The following is a 19,596-nucleotide window of genomic DNA, read 5'->3' on the forward strand; positions in this document are numbered from 1 at the left end:
TTGTATTTCTTTATTCTACATAAATTTATATTTGAAATGAATCTGATACATTAAGCAGAATATAAGTTTAGTTTGGCTTGTTTTAATTTTCACCCTTTTGTAGTAACAAAAAAAATACTTTTTTTCTTTTCAATTTTTTAAAGTTTGTTTATTTATTTTGAGAGAGACAGAGTGAGTGGGGGAGGGGCAGAGAGACAGAGGGAGAGAAAGAATCCTAAGCAGGCTTCAGGCTGCCAGTGCAGAGCTTGACATGGGACTTGAGCTCATGAAACTGCAAGATCATGACCTGAGCTGAAACCAACAGTTAGAAACTCAACCGGCTGAGCCACTCAGGCTCTCCTGTACTTTTATTTACACGAACTCATAAGAAAACTTAGGATATCCTTCTCCCCCCCCCCCCCCCCCCCAAATTAACTTGTTGGGTCATTCTTTATAAAGTTTGCCAGGGCTCTTAAAAATACATGTTCTTCTTCTTCTTTTTTTTTTAATGGTCGTGTAAGAACTCCAATAGAGCATATTTAGAATAAGCAAAGAGATCACAGATGATGAAAAGTGACAACACAAATTTCACAAAATTCAAAAATACATTACTTTCACTAATTAATGGCCTGTCACACCTGTAAAGTAACATTTGTTGATTACAGAAACTTAGATCACCTCTTCATATAACTAAGTTTTTAAAAAGTTATTTTTATATGTTTAAAAAAAATCTTTTAATGTTTATTTTTGTAAGACATAGAGGGCACATGTGAGTGGGGAAGGAGCAGAGAGAGAGGGGGACAGAGGACCTGAAGCCAGCTCTGTGCTGACAGCAGAGCGCCTGATGTGGGACTCGAACTCATGAACTGTGAGATCATGACCTGAACTGAAGTTGACCACTTAACTGACTGAGCCACCCAGGCACCGTAAAAAATTATTTTTAATTGTGTAAAGTATGCATAATGAAATTTAGCATTTTAATTATTTTTAAGTATGTAGTTAGTGGTATTAAGTATATTCATATTGTTGTGGAACCATCACTGTCATCCATCCCCAGAATGCTTTTCATCTTTCAAAACTGAAATGCCGTATACATTAAACAACTTCTCATTCCCTCCTACTTTCCCTTGGCAACCACCATTCTGCTTTCTATGAAATTGACTACTATAGATACCTTATTAGGTGGAATCAACCAGTATTTGCCATTTTGTGACTGGCTTATTTCACTTAGCATGGTCTTCAAGGTTCATCCACATGGTATGTAGCATGTGTCATAGTTTCCTTCCTTGTTAAGGCTGAATAATATTCCATTTTATGGTTGTACCACATTTGTTTTCCCATTCATCCACTGATGGACACTTGGCTTGCTTCCTCCAACCTTTTGGCTAATGTGAATAAAGCTGCTGTGAACTTGGGTGTATTAATACCCCTTCAGGGCCAAGCTTTTCAATTCTTTTGGTTATATACCTAGAAGTGGAATTGTTGGATCATGTGATAATTTTATTTTTAATTTTTTGAGGAACCACATGCTGCTTTTCATAGCAGCACACCATTTTACTCTCCACCAATACTACATTGTTTTGATTACTGTAGCTTTGTAAAAAGTTTTGAAATGAGAAAGTGTGACACTTCTAACTTGTTCTTCTTTTCAAGGCTTCCAGTATCTCCCTATCCTTGTTATTTTCTGTGTTTGTTTGTTTCTTTGTTTTTGACAGTAGCCAACCTAATGGGTGTGATGTAGGATCTCATTATGAATTTAATGTGCAATTAATTCCCTGATCAGTGATATTGAGCAACTTTTCATGTGTTGATTGGCCCAGTTTCATACCTTTGCATGTGGGTTTCCATTTTTCCCATTACCATTTATTGAAAAGACTGTACTTTCCTCATTGAATGGCCTTGGCACCCTTATAGAAAATCATTTGAACATGTATAGTAAGGGTTTATTTTTGGGCTCTCCATTCTATTCCATTGGCCTTTATGCCAGTACTACATTGTTTTGATTAGTGTAGCTTTGTAATAAGTTTTGAATTGAGAATTTGACACCTCCAACTTTGTTCTTTTCAAGATTTGTTTTGGCTATTCACAATCCTTGGAGACTCCATATGAGTTTTAGGATGGATTTTTCTATTTCTACAAAAAATGCCAGTGGGGTTTTGATAGTTTTACATTAAATGTGGTAGATGGCTTTGGGTAGTTTTGACATCTTAATATTTTCTTCCAATCCATGAACAGAGGATTTCCATCTTTATCTTCTTCAATTTCCTTGCCTCAGTGTTTTGTCATTTTCGGTATACAGGTCTTTTGCCTCCTTAGTCTAATTTACTTCTAAATATTTTATTATTTTTGATGTTATTGTATGAAAGTTGTTTTCTTAATTTCCTTTTTTGGATCATTGATTATGAAGGTGTAGAAACCCAACTGATTTTTACAGGTTGGATTTGTATCCTACCACTTTGCTAAATTTATTAGTTTCAGCCTGGTATTAATACAGTTACGCTATCTCTGTTGTGGTTACTGTTTTTCTGGTATATTTTTTTTTACATTGTTTTACATTTGAATGTAAATTGAATCTTCAGTTTCCATCCAGGACTCGAATCTAAATTGTGTCTTTTGTAGAGATTATATAATTGGAGCAGGGCTTTAAAAAAGATCTATTGTAAAAAAAAAAAAAAAAAAAAAAAAGATCTATTGTGTGAATCTTTGCCTTTTGATTTGAGTGTTTATATCATTTACATTTAATGTTGTTATTGATAAGGTAGTGCTGTTTTACTAGTTTTGTTAGTCTTTGTCCTTTTTCCACTGTAATCTGTATTATAGCTTTCTTTTAAGTTGATATTTTCCAACCTGTCATTTTAATTATGTCATTTATTTTCTGTATTATTTTCAGTTTATTTCTTAATGGTTTCCCTGGGGATTTACTTCTAACTGTTTAGTTGGGGATAATAGCAGATTAATCTCAGATATAGGAATTTTGCTCCTATATAGTTCACCTTCCCTTTCCTTTTTGTAGTATTGCCATATAGATTACATTTTTATAAAGTATAATCCCATCAACAGTTTCTAAGTGTTGCTTTATGCATTTGTGTTTTAAATCAGGAGGAAAAAAGTTACAAATAAAAAATACGTTCATAGGGTTGTTTATATTTAGCCACATAGTTACCCTTACTGGTGGTTTTCATTTTTTCCTTGGATTTTATTTTATTTTTTACTTTTTTTTTTTTTTTTAACGTTTATTTTTGAGACAGAGACAGAGACAGAGTGTGAGCAGGGGAGGGGCAGAGAGAGAGGGAGACACAGAATCCGAAGCAGGCTCCAGGCTCTGAGCTGTCAGCACAGAGCCCAACACAGGGCTCGAACTTGTGAACCATGAGATCATGACCTTAGCTGAAGTCAGACATTTAACTGACTTAGCCACCAAAGTGCCCCTCTTCCTGTGGATTTTAGTTGCTCTCTAAATGTCCTTTCATTTCATCTTTTAGTGTTTTTTTTTTTTTTTTCCTCTAGGGCAGATCTGCTAGTGACAGATTCCTTTAGGTTTTGTTTTGTTTTGTTTTGTTTTTTGGACCTCTCTTAAATTCTTCATTTATGAAGTATTGTTTTGCTGGATATTGAATTCTTGTAGATAGTCTTTCTCTGTTAGCACTTTGTGTCATTTATTGCCCTTTGACCTACATGGTTCCTATTAGATATTAGTCTGTAAATATTATTGAGGATCACTTGTAGGCAATGAGTCACTTTTCTCTTGCTACTTTCAAGATTTTCTTTTTCTTTGTGCTTTAATAGTTTAAGTAGGATATGTCTAGGATCTGGTTGAGTTTATCTTTTTTGGAAGTCAATGGATTTTTCTGATGGGTGGCTTAAATTTTTAAACATCAAATTTGGGGACTTAATCTGCCATTTGCCATTTTCTTCAGATATTTTCTCTGCCTCCGTTTTAGTTGACTCTTCTGAGACTTCCATTATAAATATGTTAGTGTAGTTGATTATGTTGTCTCTCAGGTCTCAGACTTTTTTTTTTTTTTCCATTCTTTATTCTTTCTGGTCCTCAAATTGGCTATTTTCAATTGACTTATTTTCAAGTTCACAAATTCTTTTTTCTCTTGAAAGAGAAAAAATTTCTCTTGAATTGAAAACAAAAAGTTGTTTCCTTTATATTTGGACTATCTTGTGTTTAGAACCATTTAATATCATTGTATAGATTATTCTTTGAGAGTAAATTGACCACTTGAAGATTAGTCAGGTTGTTTTTCAGCTTAGAATGCATCACCTGGTTATATCATGGTCCCTAAAATAACCCTTTGAGGTGAGTGCTATTACTTTGACCATTTTATAGATGAAGCAAATGAGGCAGAAGTAGGTTAAATAGAATAAACATACATCTGGTGATCATCTATATTCTTAATAATAGGCCTTATTGTAATAGCATATAGAACAGTCTCTACATCTGAATTCTTGTGACATGTAAGGTTCAAACTGAGTATTAAAAATTTAAATTTACATTGTCAGCATTTGCCACTAGTAGAAGAAATCAGCCATATTAACAGGATGAAGTGGCCAAAATGTGCATTATGTTAAATTAAATTGAATTTTCTTATATAATCAGGAGATTATGAATCATAATGTCAGAATTCTCTACATATTGTCCCTCTTAAATGGTTTGACTGTATGCTTTTTAACAGTTTTTTTAAAAAAGTTATTTATTTGAGAGAGAGAGAGCAAGTGGGGTAGGGTGAGAGAGAGAGAGAGAAGGAGAGGAAGAGAAGAATCCCAAGCTGGCTCTGGGCTGAGAGCAGCACAGGGTTCCATCTCACAAACTGTGAGATCATGACCTGAGCTGAAATCAAAAGTCAGACTAACCTACTGCGCCACCCAGGCACCCCTTTTAACAGTTTTATTGAAATAAAATAGCATATAATTAACTGTATATATATTTGAAGTATAGTATTTGATCAGTTTTGACATATTTATACATCCATAAAACTTCTCATCACCACAATCAATATAATGAACATGCGCTTTACTCCCAAAAGTTTCCTTGTGCCCCAGTGTGATCCCTTCCTCCACACTGCTGCACCTGAGGGAACTGCTGCTCTGCTGTCACCAAATGTTACTTGGTATTTTTTAGAATTTTATATAAATGGAATCATATAGCATGTACTCTATTTTCTTTTTTTTAAGTTTATTTATTGTGAGAGAGAGCGTGCATGGGGCAGAGAGAGAGGGGGAGAGAGAGAATCTCAAGCAGGCTCTGCACCATCAGCACAGAGCCCGAAGTGGGGCTAGAACTCACAAACTGAAGAGATCATGGCCTGAGTTGAAATCAAGAGTCGGACCCTTAACTGACTAAACCATCCAGATGCCCCTCCCTGTACTCTTTTTTTTGATCTAGCTTCTTTGAGCATAATTATCTTGAGATTTGTACATCTTGTTGTGTATATCAATAGTTCTGTTTTTATTATGTACTAGCATTCAATTTTATTAACAAACCACAGGTGAATAGGTATGTACCACATGTGAATAAATTCATTTACCTGTTAATAGACATTTGTTTTGTTTCCAGTGTTTACCTAAACAAATACAAGTCTTCATATGGACATATGCATTTATTACCTGGAAATGGAATGGATGGCTTATAGAGTTGGGAGTAAGTTCAAATTTGTAAGAAAGTGCCAGGCTGTTTTCTAGTGTCGTTGTGACACTTTGTATTCCCACCAGCAATGAATGAGAGATCCATTTTTTCCTGCTCTTTGCCAGCATTTAGTGTTGTTCTATCCTGATGGGTAGTAGTGATCTTGTGTTATGGTTTTAATTTGCAATGTCTGATGATGTTGAGCATCTTTTTATGTGTGGGTAATCCCCGCATTGGGCTCTGTGCTGACAGCTCAGAGCTTGGAGCCTGCTTTGGATTCTGTGTCTCCCTCTCTGCCCCTCTCCTGCTCATGCTCTGTCTGTCTCTCTCTCAAAAATAAACATTAAATAAATAAATTTAAAAATTCTAAAAATACTGTTAAAATATATATACTTTTCTTTTCACTTGATTTAAAAAAAAATACTTATTTTTGAGGGAGGGAGGGAGGGAGGGAGGGAGGGAGAGAGAGAGAGAGAGAGAGAGAATCCCAAGCAGGCTCTGCACGAAGCCTGATGCAGGGCTTGAACCGTGAACTGTGAGTGAGATCCTGACCTGAGCCAAAATCAAGAGCCAGACAACTTAATGTACTGAGCCACCCAGGATCCCAAAAAGTACGTATCTTAATTAAAAAATACTTCATTGTTGGGGCGCCTGGGTGGCTCAGTCAGTTAAGCGTCTGGCTTTGGCTCAGGTCATGATGTCGTGGTTTGTGGGTTTGAGTCCCATGTCAGGCTCTGTGCTAACAGCTCTTAGCCTGGAGCCTGCTCAGATTCTCCATCTCCCTCTCGCTCTGCCCCTCCCTGTCTCTGTCTCTCAAAAATAAATAAATGTTAAAAAAAATTTTTTTAATACTTCATTGCTAAAAAATGCTATACATGAGTTGTAATTACTGGTCACAGATCATCATAACAATTATAATAATAATAATGACAATAAGTGTGAATATTGAGAGAATTAACTGAAATGTGACACAGAGACTTGAAGTAAACAAATGCTGTCGGAAGAGTGATGCCATAAACTTGTTTGATGCCGGATTGCCACAAACCTTCAATTTGTCAAAATTCAGTATCTGTGAAGTACAGTAAAATGAGGTGTGTCTGTATATCTTGGTCAAAATTTAGTTGTCCATATATGTGTAGATCTCATTTTGGACTCTTATTTTGTTTCATTCCTTTATTTATCTTGATGTCAATACAATAGTGCCTTCGTTTCTGTAGCTTATAATGAATGAGTTTTAAAATGAGTAGATTTAGTCTCCCATTTTCTTTCTTTTTTGAAGTTGTTTTCAACTATTTTCAATTCAAATCTTTTTATGACCTATTTAAGTCTCTTTCATTTTCATATAAATTTTAGAATGGTTTGTCAATTTCTGTAAGAAGCCTGCTGTGATTTTTAGTGAGATTGCCTTGAATCTATAGATCGTCTAACCTGTGAACACAACATATCCCCTCATAGATTTTATTTCTTCCTTAGTAATAAATATTTCTTCCTTGGTTTTGAAGTTTTCAGTTTTAATGCTAATGTAAATTATATTATTTTTAAAATATTATTTTTTGGTTGCTAGTTTATTAGAAATACAATTAATTTTTACCTTTGGCATGATATTTTGCTTTGCTAAACTCAAGTTATTCTAGCAGCAGCTTTTTTTTTTTTTGTAAATCTTCAGATTCTCTATGTAGCTAATTATGCCATCTGCAAATATTGATGGTTTTTCTTCTTCCTTCGTAACCTCAATGACTTGTATTTCTTTTTCTTGCTTAATTGCTACTCCTCACCCCTCCACTGCAGTTCTGAATAACAGTGATGAGAGCTGATTGGATTTCCTCGTTTTGTTCCTACTATTAGCTGGAAGCCATTCCATTTTTCAGTGTGAAGTATGATGTTAAGAATGTTTTCCACAGATGTCCTCTGTCATGTCAAGATTTGCGTGTCCCCTGTTTTATTCTCTACCACCCGTTTCATCTTTCTTGTACTTTCTTGCTACTGCCAAGTCATGTCATTTGTTTCTTTTTGTGACAGCCTAAACCTTTTAATCTGTATTTGTGATGATTGAAAATAAACTATCATTTTGTCCTTTGAAGTTAAAAGAAATTCAAAAAGAATGTGCTTTTTACTGAACAGAAAACATTGTATTAACATTAGAATTCTAAATATGAAAGAATTTTATCTCAGAATTTTAATTCACCACTATATGAATATGCCTGAATGCTTTTTCTGTCTCTTATTATATTTGCCCGTAATTTATGTAGTTTGAATATCATCATTTATGCTCAGCTCTTTTGACTTAATATGCATAAATTTTTAATGTCTGTAGACAAAAAGATTTATCATAATTTTAGGTCTTTTAAGAATATTTAAAATTTTATTAGTACATTGAGTATAAAATGACTGAACATTTTTATAGATCACAATTCATATTCTTTTATTTTTTATTTTTATTTTTTATTATTTTTTAATGTTTATTTTTTATTTTTTAAATTTATTTTTATTTATTTATTTATTTATTTATTTAAAAATTTTTTTGAATGTTTATTTACTTTTGAGAGAGAGAGAGAGGAAGGGCCAGAGAGAGAGGGAGACACAGAATCTGAAACAGGCTCCAGGCTCCGAACTGTCAGCACAGAGCCCAACGCGGGGCTCAAACTCACGAACCGTGAGATCATGACCTGAGCCAAAGTTGGACGCTTAACCAACTGAGCCACCCATGCGCCTCTGTTTATTTATTTTTGAGAGAGAGAGAGACAGAGTTTGATCAGGGGAGGGGCAGAGAGAGAGGGAGACACAGAATCCAAAGCAGGCTCCAGGCTCTAAACTGTCAGCACAGACCCTGTCACGGGGCTCGAACTCACGAGTGGTGAGATCCTGACCTGAGCCAAAGTTGGATGCTTAACTGACTGAGCCACCCAGGCACCCCAGAATTCATATTCTTTTAAAAAGAGATGGGCTCGTTTCCACTGAAAGCAGTTATGTATACATGTGTATCAGTTTTACTGAAAACACTTTTCAGATGAAGAAAGAAAGATGTGATGGAGAATTTTAATTGACCTTTTTTTTCTAAAGCATCCTGAAGATTTGGCATAATTTTTTTCACAGTTAGAATTTTCAAGTAATAAAATTTCCCAGAAATCAAACAGAATTATTCCTTTATGAGAGGAAAGTAAATGTGGCAAAAAGTGTGAATATACTTAGTATATTGGTAACTAAATCTTCGTAACTGAAGTGAAGATTTCATTTTATGGAGAAGTCTCAAGAGTGGATTAGACAGTTCATTTTTGCTTTAGGTCTGAAGTCTTTAAGTAGTGTTTCCCAAGAAAGTAACTTAGCACTAAAGATACTGAGTAGTGGGAACAGTGCTAATAAGACTGTATTTCACAGCTAAGATTCTAAAATGTACAAGACAGAATAGTCTGGAAAATATACTTAATTTATTATACTTTTCATTTGGTTACTTAAGGAATACTTACTCTGTGCTTAGCATCTTAAGGTTTGGGATTGAAAGTTATAAAAGGAAGTATAATGGTAATTATGTTAGAACCAGTCTCTGCCTACTTGGCACTTACAGCTTCTTTTGAAGGATGCTTGCAAGAGGGCTAGAGGAAAATAAAATATTTTATGCTAGAACATAAGTTCCATAAGAATAGGAACTTGGCCCCCCCCCCCCCCCCCCCCAATTGATGTATGCTGAGGGCCTAGATCAGTGCCTGGCACAGTTTAGCAAATATTCGCTGAATATTTAGTCTACTTAGAAATTATTCCTGGGGTACATGGCTGGCTCAGTTGGTAGAGCATGTGACTTTTGGTCTTGGGGTTGTGAGTTCAAGCCCCACATTGGGCAGAGAGATTAAAGTTTTTGTTTTTGTTTATTTTAGAGAAAGAATGCCTGTATGTGCAAGTGAGGGGAAGAAGGGGCTGAGGGACAGGGAATCAGCGGGGATCCTGACATGGGGCTCGATCCCACTACCCTAGGATCATGACCTGAGCCTCATTCAAAGAGTCAGATGCTTAACCAGCTGAGCCACCCAGGTGCCCCCGGGCAGAGAGATTACTTAAAATTACTGTTTGTTTTTAAAAAAAGAAATTATTCTAATTTTTTTTAATGGAAAGGATATTTTTCATGAATATGAGTTTAAAACTCAAGAGTCTCTCCTTTTAGGGTTTTTTTCCCCTTCAAGAAATAATAGTTTTATTAATTTTAATTCCAATTAGTTAACATACAGTGTTATATTAGTTCAGGTGTACAATATAGTGATTCAGCAATTCCATACATCACCCAGAGCTCGTTGCAATAAGTGCACTCCTTAATCCCCATCACCTATTTCCCTCATGCCCCATCCACCTCCCTGCTGGTAACCATCGTTTTGTTCTCTAAAATTTAAGAGTCTGTTTCTTGGTTTGTCTTTCTCTTTTTTTCCCTTTGCTTGTTTGTTTTGTTTTGTTTCTTAAGTTCCTTATATGAGTGAAATCATATGGTATTTGTCTTTTCCTGACTGACTTATTTTGTCTGACTTAGCATTGTACTCTGGTTCCATTCATGTTGTTGCACATGGCAAGATTTCATTCTTTTTTATGGCTGAATAATATTCCATTGTATAAATATTACCTCCTTTTTATCCATTCAGCAACTGATGGACACCTGGACTGCTTCCATAATTTGGCTATTGTAAATAATGCTGCTATAAACATAGGGGTGCATATATCCCTTTGAATTAGTGTTTTTGTATTTTTTGGGTAAATACCCAGTGATGTGATTGCTGGCATGTAGGGTATTTTTAACTTTTTGAGGAACCTCCATACTGTTTTCCATAGTGGCTACACCAGTTTGCTTTCCCACCAACAGTGCACAAGTGTTCCTTTTTCTCCACATTCTTTCCAATACCTGTTGTCTCTTGTGTTGTTGATTTTAGCCATTCTGACAGATGTGTGGTGACATCGCAATGAGTTTTGATTTGCATTTCTCTTATGGTGAGTGATGGTGAGCATCTTTTCATGTGTCTGTTGGCCATCTGTATGTTTTCTTTGGAGAAATGTCTGTTCTCTTCAAGAAATATTTTTTAAAATTTGAAGATTACTATTAATGAATTTTTTTCTCAAAGGTTAGAGGATAACATCAAACCACGTAATCAAATAAAATTATTTAAAATTCTCAGGAGGGTGTAAACTAGTAAGGTTTTATTGCAAATTATAGGTGGCCAACATCTTGTGACAATCCACATTTAAGAGCGTTGAATGTTTAGAATAGATTGTGCATTTCTGTAGTTGGGCTTAGCAGTGCAAATTTATTCTTTTAAAGTTAATTTGCATTGTCTTAAATACTTTTTGCCCATTACTGTTAGTGACTTGAGGTTGAGAGGAATGTTTTGGTAATAATAGCTACTTGAGCTTGTGTTTAAAGTTTTATCGTGTAATTTAAAAAATATGTAAGTACAACCACTGTCTGGAAAATATTTTTATTTATAAGCATAAATCTAAGGAACATGAGATTTTGAGGATAGAGGGTAGGTACATTTTGTTCTAATTTGAGAACATTTACATATGTTAATTATAATGTCCTGCTGTCCTATTGTTAGTTCTTTTTGTTTGAATATTATCTATTTAGGGTAGCCAAGTTTAGGTTTCTTTGGTCTGTAAAGAACAGTGGCTTTAACCTTATTTATAATCTACTAAACCTGTTTAAACATGGAGCCAATAGATGGGTTACTTTCAGGATACATTTATCTCTAAATATGTTGTCTAAGAGTAGATTTGGGTAGTCTCTAAAAACATGTGACTTAGTTTTCTAAATAATTACATATCTGTGGAAATGCTACTCAGTGTTTTCTTTGTTTTTGCCAAAAATGGAAGTAATACCAAATACAATATTTGCTTAATGTTAATAATTGGTTTTCAAAATAATCTGCTGTTTGCACTTCACTTTGTAAATAATAGTCATAATAAAACTATATATATATATATATATATATATAGTTTTTTTAATTTCTTAATTTCATTTATTTTTGAGAGAGAGAGAAAGAGTATGAATGGGGAGGGGCAGACAGAGAGAGACACACAGAATCTGAAGCAGGCTCCAGGCTCCGAGCTGTCAGCACAGAGCCTGATGTGGGGCCTGAACTCATGAGCCATGAGATCATAAGCTGAACCCGATAAAACTATATATTTAAAGCATAGTATTAGTTGGGGCATCTGGGTAGCTCATTTGGTTAAGCGTTTGACTTCAGCTCAGGTCATGATCTCATGGTTTGTGAGTTCAAGCCCCTTGTGGTACTCTGTGCTGACAGCTTGGAGCCTGGAGCCTGCTTCGTACTCTGTGACTCTCTCTGTCTCTGCTGCTCCCCTGCTCACACTCTGTCTCTCTCTCTCTCAAAAATAAATAAATATTAAAAATTTTTAAAAAAGCAGGATATTAGCACTCCCTAAACATCAGTTAGAAAATTGTATGAGATAACATAAACTAGACTATGGTGAGTAGTAATCAAGGACATATGTAATTAAAGAGTTCTTAAAATGGGTAGATTTCTTTGTTCATATAGTCTCCTTCAGTGACTTCTTGAAAATTTATATGTAGCATAGAGGATGATCAGAAGAGCCCCCTAGAAGCATTTGATATTTTGCTCAACTGAGACTTTAAACAATTATGTTCTCTTAGCATCTCCAAAAGAACATCTTACTTTCATAAGTGAATAGAAAAAGTTTGAGGTACTAGGAAAATGTGTCTCTTCTGAGAAAAGCACTCATCTGTCAGCTGGATGTCATATATTAAGATGCTCATAACTTTTGGGAGTGTGTTTTCAAAATGTAATGAAATTCTGACGACTTATTTGTCAGAATTAGCTTATTTGGCTTATTGTTATCTTATTTCTTATCACCTGTGGGCAGTTAGGTTGTCACTGCCATAATTGTGTCACTTGTCAAGTGGTATGTATCGTAAATGTAGATAATTTTCAAGACTATGGAAGAATCTCAAATATGGAAGTATCTGGGTGAGTTACATAGAAATTTCATTGAAACAATCAAAAAAAGAAATTTCAGGGAAACTGTTAACCTGGGTTCAGGTGCAAATGTCAAAAGTAAGTGTGCCAATAAATGGGGAAGACTGGTGTTGGCAGAATACACTGATATCTTTTGATCCTGTCATTCCTGTACCATTCTTTGACATTGGAATATCTTTATAACATCGGCCAGTGCTCTTTTTTTTTTGGTAGCTCCCCCTGCTGTTAAACCTAATTTGCCGATTCTCTGTTCCTTATGAATTTCCTTAGGTCTTTGCCCACTTTCTTCAGCTGGACCACTCACCCCAGTTGAAGGGAAGGCAGGGCTGGGGAGAAGGGAAAATATGTATCTGTTATAGGCAAGAGTTTAACATACACAAAGAGATCGTTGTGTGTGTTGCTTCATATTTTCTATTAATGTGTAATGAAGTACCCCAAATGTAGTTTAAAATGATACACATTTATTTTCTTCCAGTTTCTGTGGGTTGGGTGTATGGGTGTAGGTTGGTTGGCTCTTGGAAAGTTGCTCTCTAGATGTTGACTAGACTTGGGGATCCTGGGTTCTTTTCCAAGGTCATGTGATTGTTGATTAATACAATCAAATGTAGGGCTCAGGTCTTTATTTGCTGGCTATCAGCATCTAGAGGCTCCTGACACAGGTCCTCTTACAGTACGGCAAACCATATCTTTAAATGTTTATTTTGTTTTATTTTTTGAGAGAGAACATGAGCCGGGGAGGAGCAGAGAGAGAGAATTTCAAGCAGGCTCCGTGCCGCCAGTGCAGAGCCCAGTGCAGGGCTTGAACTCACGGACCATGAAATCATGACTTGAGCCGAAATCAAGAGTCGAATGCTTCACCAACTGAGCCACCAAGGCACCCTGGCAGACCATGTATTTAAAGCCAGCAGGAGAATTTCTTTTACTTCAGGAAGTAAAAGAATTTTGCACCTGAGTGTGGCCCACCAAAGGCATTCTTTTCTTTTGATTTGGGACTTAAATCACATCTGCAATATCTTTCTTACCCTTCACCTAATTGTGGAAGGAAAATCTCATCAAATTTCTTGTCTTTGCCATATTCAAGTGGAGGGCATTGTACTGTTATCTGATTAATTAAGAGTAATAAAAATAAAAGTTTTTAGTTTACATTCACTTACTCCTTCTTTGAAACTCTTCTTTATGTAAATCTGAGTTTTGACCTATATTATTTTGCTTCCATCTAAATAACTTTTTAAAAAGTATTTTTCAAGACTGGTGCACTGGCACAAATCCATCCCCCCCCCCCCTTTTTTTTGTCTGAGAAATTGTATGTTTATCTTTCTCTTTTGAAAGGTAATTTTGCAGGATATAGAATTCTCGGTTGGTGGGTTTTTCCCCTTAACATTTTAAACATTCCACTCTACTTCTTGTTTGCAGGCTTAAGTAGTCAGATGTAATTCTTATATTTGCTCCTCAGTGTTTTTTTCCTGTGACTTCCTTCAGGATTTGTTTTTTTTTTTTTAAGAATTTAAAAAAAAATTTTTTTTAAAAACATTTATTATTGAGAGGCAGAGGGAGACAGAGCATGAGCATGGGAGGGGCTGAGAGATGGGGAGACACAGAATCCAAAGCAGGCTCCAGGCTCTGAGCTGTCAGCACAGAGCCTGACAGGGGGCCTGAACTCACAGACTGAGACATCATGACCTGAGCCGAAGTCAGACACTTAACTGACTGAGCCACCCAGGTGCCCCATTTTTAAGAATTTTTTAAAGTTTATTTGTCTTGAGAGAGAGGGAGGGAGAGAGAGACATGTTGAGGGGCAGCGAGAGAGGGGGAAAGAGAGAATCCCAAGCAGCCCCCACACCATCAGCATGGAGCTCAATGTAGGACTCAAAGTCACAAACTGTGAGATCGTGACCCAATATGAAACCAAAAGTTGGATGGATACTCAACCAACTGAGCCACCCAGGTACTTCCAGGAGTTTTTAATCTTTGATTTGTAGTTTTAAAATGATATGCTTAGGTATAGGCTGGTTTTTGTAGGGTTTTGTTTTGTTTTTTTGGAGGGGCATTTTTCCTTCTTAGTGTTGTCAAGGCTTTTTGGATCTGTACTTTGATTTCTGACATTAATTTGGGGAAATTCTCAGTCATTACTGTTATAAATATTTTTTCCTATTTTTCTCCTTTTTCTGGTATAGCCACTGTATTTATGTTATACCTTTATTTTTTTTTTATTAAATTTTTTTTTTTTTTTTTTTTTAATTTTTTTTCAACGTTTATTTATTTTTGGGACAGAGAGAGACAGAGCATGAACGGGGGATGGGCAGAGAGAGAGGGAGACACAGAATCGGAAACAGGCTCCAGGCTCTGAGCCATCAGCCCAGAGCCTGACGCGGGGCTCGAACTCACGGACCGCGAGATCGTGACCTGGCTAAAGTCGGACGCTTAACCGACTGCGCCACCCAGGCGCCCCAAATTTTTTTTTTTTTCAACGTTTATTTATTTTTGGGACAGAGAGAGACAGAGCATGAACGGGGGAGGGGCAGAGAGAGAGGGAGACACAGAATTGGAAACAGGCTCCAGGCTCTGAGCCATCAGCCCAGAGCCTGACGCGGGGCTCGAACTCACGGACCGCGAGATCCGCAAGATCGTGACCTGGCTGAAGTCGGACGCTTAACCGACTGCGCCACCCAGGCGCCCCTGTTATACCTTTAAAAAAATTTTTTTTGTCCCACAGTATTTGGGTGTTCTGTTTTTATTTTTGTTTTTGTTTTTTTAGTCTTTGTTCTTTTTGCTTTTTTGGTTTTTGAGGATTCTATTAATATATCCTCTAGCTCAGAGAGTCTTTCCTCTGTTGTGTCTGATACATGTCTATCATTAGGCATTCTTCATATATATGTGTTAGTGTTTTTTGCCTATAACATTACTTACTGGTTCTTTCTTAGGATTTCCATTTCTGTGCTCACGTTACCCATCTGTTTCTGCATGTTGTCTACAATATCCATTAGAGCCTTTGGCATATTAATCACAGATAGTTCTTCTCAATTCTCTCTGTGATAATTCCAACATCTCTTTCATGTCTGGTTCTGACGCTTGCTCCATCCTTTCAAATAGTGGTTTGCCTTTTATCATGCCTTGTAAATTTTTTTTTCTTTTTCTTTTTTCTTCTTAAAGATTTTATTTGTAAGTAATCTATACACCCAACATGGGGCTCAAACTTACAACCCTGAGATCAAGAGTCACATGCTCTGCTGACAGCCAGCCAGCCAGGCAGCCTGACATCCCTGTAAATTTTTCTTGATAGGCAGGCATGGTGTAGTGGTAAGAGGAAATGCTGTAAATAGGCCTTTAGTAGGTGTGGGGAAGGGTATGGGGAAGGGTGGGGGGAGGAGAGAAGAATTCTGTAATCCTCTGGTTAAGTCTCAGTATTTTAGAGAGCCTGTGTCTCTGGACAGGGTTTCTCAGTTTTTCCCTCCCCTTTTAGATGGGACAGGATATCTAAAGTGGGCTGGAGTTGGGTATTTCCCTTCTCCCACCAGAAGGCTAGAGTTAGTTGGAGTTGAGTATTTTCCTTGCCCCAGGTTTGTTAGGCTCTTGTTAACTAGTTTCTCCTAAGGGCAGTTGTTGTTAAGAACAGAGTGCTTTGGTGTATTTAATAATAGTTTGTGTGTGTGTGTGTGTGTGTGTGTGTGTGTGTGTGTGTGTATGTAGTATGTATATGTATGTGTATGTATGTTTGCCCCTGGCAGAAAGTTTAACTCTACTTTTCTCAGTACTTACTGTGGGAATCTAATTGGATTCTTGGAAATAAATCTCACATTGTGGAAGTCCCCTGGAGTTTTTTTTAACTCTCAGAATTGTCCACACTGAGCCCCCAGCAATTTGCCAGTTACAGTTACTGGTTCCCTGGGTGGTTTCTGCTTGTGACTCTTTACATGAGACCTCTTTGCCTGTCTCTTCAGTCTTGGGGACAGTAGTTTGCCTTGATCTTCTCTTTCTCATAAATCTCAGAAGCATTGGTGATTTTCCAGTCTGTTCTCCTTTTTACTTGTTAAAGTGGCATGGGGGCTTGCAAGCTCTTTACGTATGGAACCGGAAACCACCCATCACTGTCTTGTAATTGGTGAACCTTACTTGGCTTAGCCCTTCTTTGTCAACTGCTAAAGCTGTTTTCCTTATATAGTTCTCATACCTGTGTAACACTGACTGTTAGCTTTAATCATTTTGACATGAACAGTCTGTGATGTCAACTGCAGTTACTGGATACCACTGATTTGAATTGGTGTTTATTTTTATTATTTTTTGCTTACTCATTATTCAGATTTCTTACTACTTATTGCTTATTCATATTTAAAAATTTTATACCTTGTGTTTCTAATATATCTTATTTCTTTTCTCTAATTGTCTTTAAGAGGAAAGTTTTATGGATTTTAAACTTTGAATCCTTGACTGTCTGAAATGTCGTTAGCTTTGTTCTCCCACATGAACGCTAATTTTTTTGGTATGTAATTCTGTGTTTCATATAATTTTTAGAACTTCAAAGCTACAACTTTCATTGCCTTTTAACATCAAGTACTGCTAATAGCAATGTGTTGTCTCTTCTTTCTTGGCAATGCTATTTTTTCCTCTTAATTTTTTTTTTATGTTTATTTAATTTTCAGAGAGAAAGACAGAGCAGGAGTGGGGGAGGGACAGAGAGAGGGACACAGAATCCGAAGCAGGCTCCAGGCTCTGAGCTGTCAGCACAGAGTCTGATGTAGGGCTCGAACCCATGAACTGCGAGATCATGACCTGAGCCAAAGTCAGCCCCTTAACCAACTGAGCCACTCAGGTGCCCCTGTTTTTCCCTCTTAGGTTAAAAATTGAGAAGCAAAGATGTGTAGTCTTATGTTTTCTATTTTGTTTTTGTTTTCTTGAGAATAATAAGAATAATCCTATTAGAATTAGTTTGAATATGAGGATAGTTAAAATGAAGGGTATTATTGTATTTTAAAAAATTGAGCAAACTCCCATGTTTCCCCCAAATCTGAATCAGTTTAATAAAGGGCCCTTCAAAGTTACACAATCTTCCTTCCATTTGCTATTCTACAGTGTCGTTTAATACTTGCATTGGTGAGAAATGTTCCAGCTTCCTAAGATAGCATATGCTCCTACCCCTTTTTTTGGCTACTCCCAAATTTATTTATTTTGAATTGGATTATGACTTCCTGAACAATTCATGTATTGTCTTCCCAATGGAACAGTTCAAAATAAAGCTTTTCTTCAGGCAGTTTGAATTTTAGTTTAGATGATGAACTATATACAGTTCCTTTATTTATGCCTACAATTCTTATCCAGGTGTTTCAAAAGTTATAACTGCTTTTTACCTAAGTGTTAGTTGAACAATATATAACAGCCTTGCTGTTTTAAACTACTTTGTATCTTCAACTATTCTTTTATTTAGTGAATTTGTTTTTCAACTTAGACCGTGTGTGGACAGTAATGACCTCACGTTTCCGATTGCCTGCTGGCAGAACCTACAATGTACGAGCATCAGAGTTGGCCCGAGACAGACAGCATACGGAGGTGGTTTGCAACATCCTTCTTTTGGATAACACTGTACAAGCTTTCAAAGTTAATGTAAGTATTTTATATAGTTTTTTCTTTTCATAATCTGAATTTAGATTATATTTTAAAACTAAAATTGTTTAATTGTATTATACTTTGAAAAGCCTTATTCATTATCCAGTGAAGAAAGTCTTTTTAGTATGGGTTTGTAAGTTTCTAGTATAAGTTTTGATTTAAACAGGGTCTTTCAAAAGGTTGACACACCAACAGTGCATTATGATAAGTGGAGCAAATCCATGTGTGGCTGGTTTTTATAAATGAGCTTGAGGTGCTTGAAAGGAATTTATTCCCGTGAGTGATTTACACATTTTCTTCGTAATCTTTCTTGTACTTTCCGCGAATAAAGCTTGCTAAACAGAGATAAAGGACAGCCCTGATCTTATCTGAGTCTTGTCTGAAATATTTATTCAACAAATATTTGTTCATCCTATTTCTGTTTTTATTTGTTTAACGTTATTTGTGAATTTCACCCATGCAGTATGTTGACAGTTGTTGGTTCGTTGTCAATGCTTTGTAGTACTCAGTTGTGTGAATATGCCACAATTTGCTTATTCACTTATTTGTCACCATTTACTTGTCCACTTTACTGTTGGTGTATTTGGATTTTTTCCACTTTGGGCTCTTGTCAGTAACGTTATTGTGAGCATACTTGTACATGTCTTGATATATACAAGGGCGTATTCCTCTTTTTTATTTAAAAAATTTCAAACCTGCAGAAGAGGAGGAAGAATAGGGTAATGAATACCCACATATTCTTTAGCTAGACTGATCCATTGTTCACATTTTTCACATTTGCTTTATCTTTCTTTTTCTGTGTGTTCTTCTGAATCTTCTGAAAGTAAGTGGTACACTTCACATGTAAGTACTTCAGCCTAGGAATCTCATAAATTACCACAGAACCATTGTCCCCTTCAAAAATCGAATACTATGAAATAATAGTGGCTGGTGTATAGTCCGTGTTCGGACTAGATTCCTCATTCCTCATTTCTGCCTTTCATAGCACCTTCCATCTGTTTTTTGCTGTGTTACCTGGGTTTTTCTATACTTAGAAATCTTTCAGTGATACGAAATACTAATCTTCTGAAATTAGCCTGGATGGACATGGGTATTATGCTAAGTGAAATAAGCCAGATAGAGAAAAATAAATACTGTGTGACTTTACTCATATCTGAGAGATAAAAAAAAAAAGCTGAACTCAGAAAGAGTAAAATGGTGGTTTCCATGGGTTAGGATGTGGGGGAAATGAGATGTTGGCCAAACGGTACAAACTTCCAGTTAGGAGTAAGTTCTGGGGATCTGATATACAGCATGGTGACTGTGGTCAACAGTACTGTACTATATACTTGAAAGTTGGTGAGGGAGTGAACCTTAAATGTTTGCACCGTACACGAAAAGGGTAATATGTGAGGTGATGCA

At 36.2% G+C, this 19,596-nt stretch overlaps 1 protein-coding gene across 4 annotated transcripts in view; it reads left to right on the forward strand.

The window, feature by feature from the left end:
- Positions 1–19,596, forward strand: part of PTPN4 (protein tyrosine phosphatase non-receptor type 4) — a 227,378-nt gene that overhangs the window by 26,412 nt on the left and 181,370 nt on the right. For all 4 annotated transcript variants that reach the window (XM_047870281.1, XM_047870282.1, XM_047870283.1 and 1 more), the window contains exon 2: positions 18,038–18,192. In XM_047870281.1, the coding sequence (XP_047726237.1) occupies positions 18,055–18,192 (138 nt within the window). In that variant the 5' untranslated portion in view covers positions 18,038–18,054. The remainder of the gene's footprint in view (positions 1–18,037; positions 18,193–19,596) is intronic.

Source organism: Prionailurus viverrinus, chromosome C1 (assembly GCF_022837055.1).
Source record: "Prionailurus viverrinus isolate Anna chromosome C1, UM_Priviv_1.0, whole genome shotgun sequence".
Classification (NCBI taxonomy): domain Eukaryota; kingdom Metazoa; phylum Chordata; class Mammalia; order Carnivora; family Felidae; genus Prionailurus; species Prionailurus viverrinus.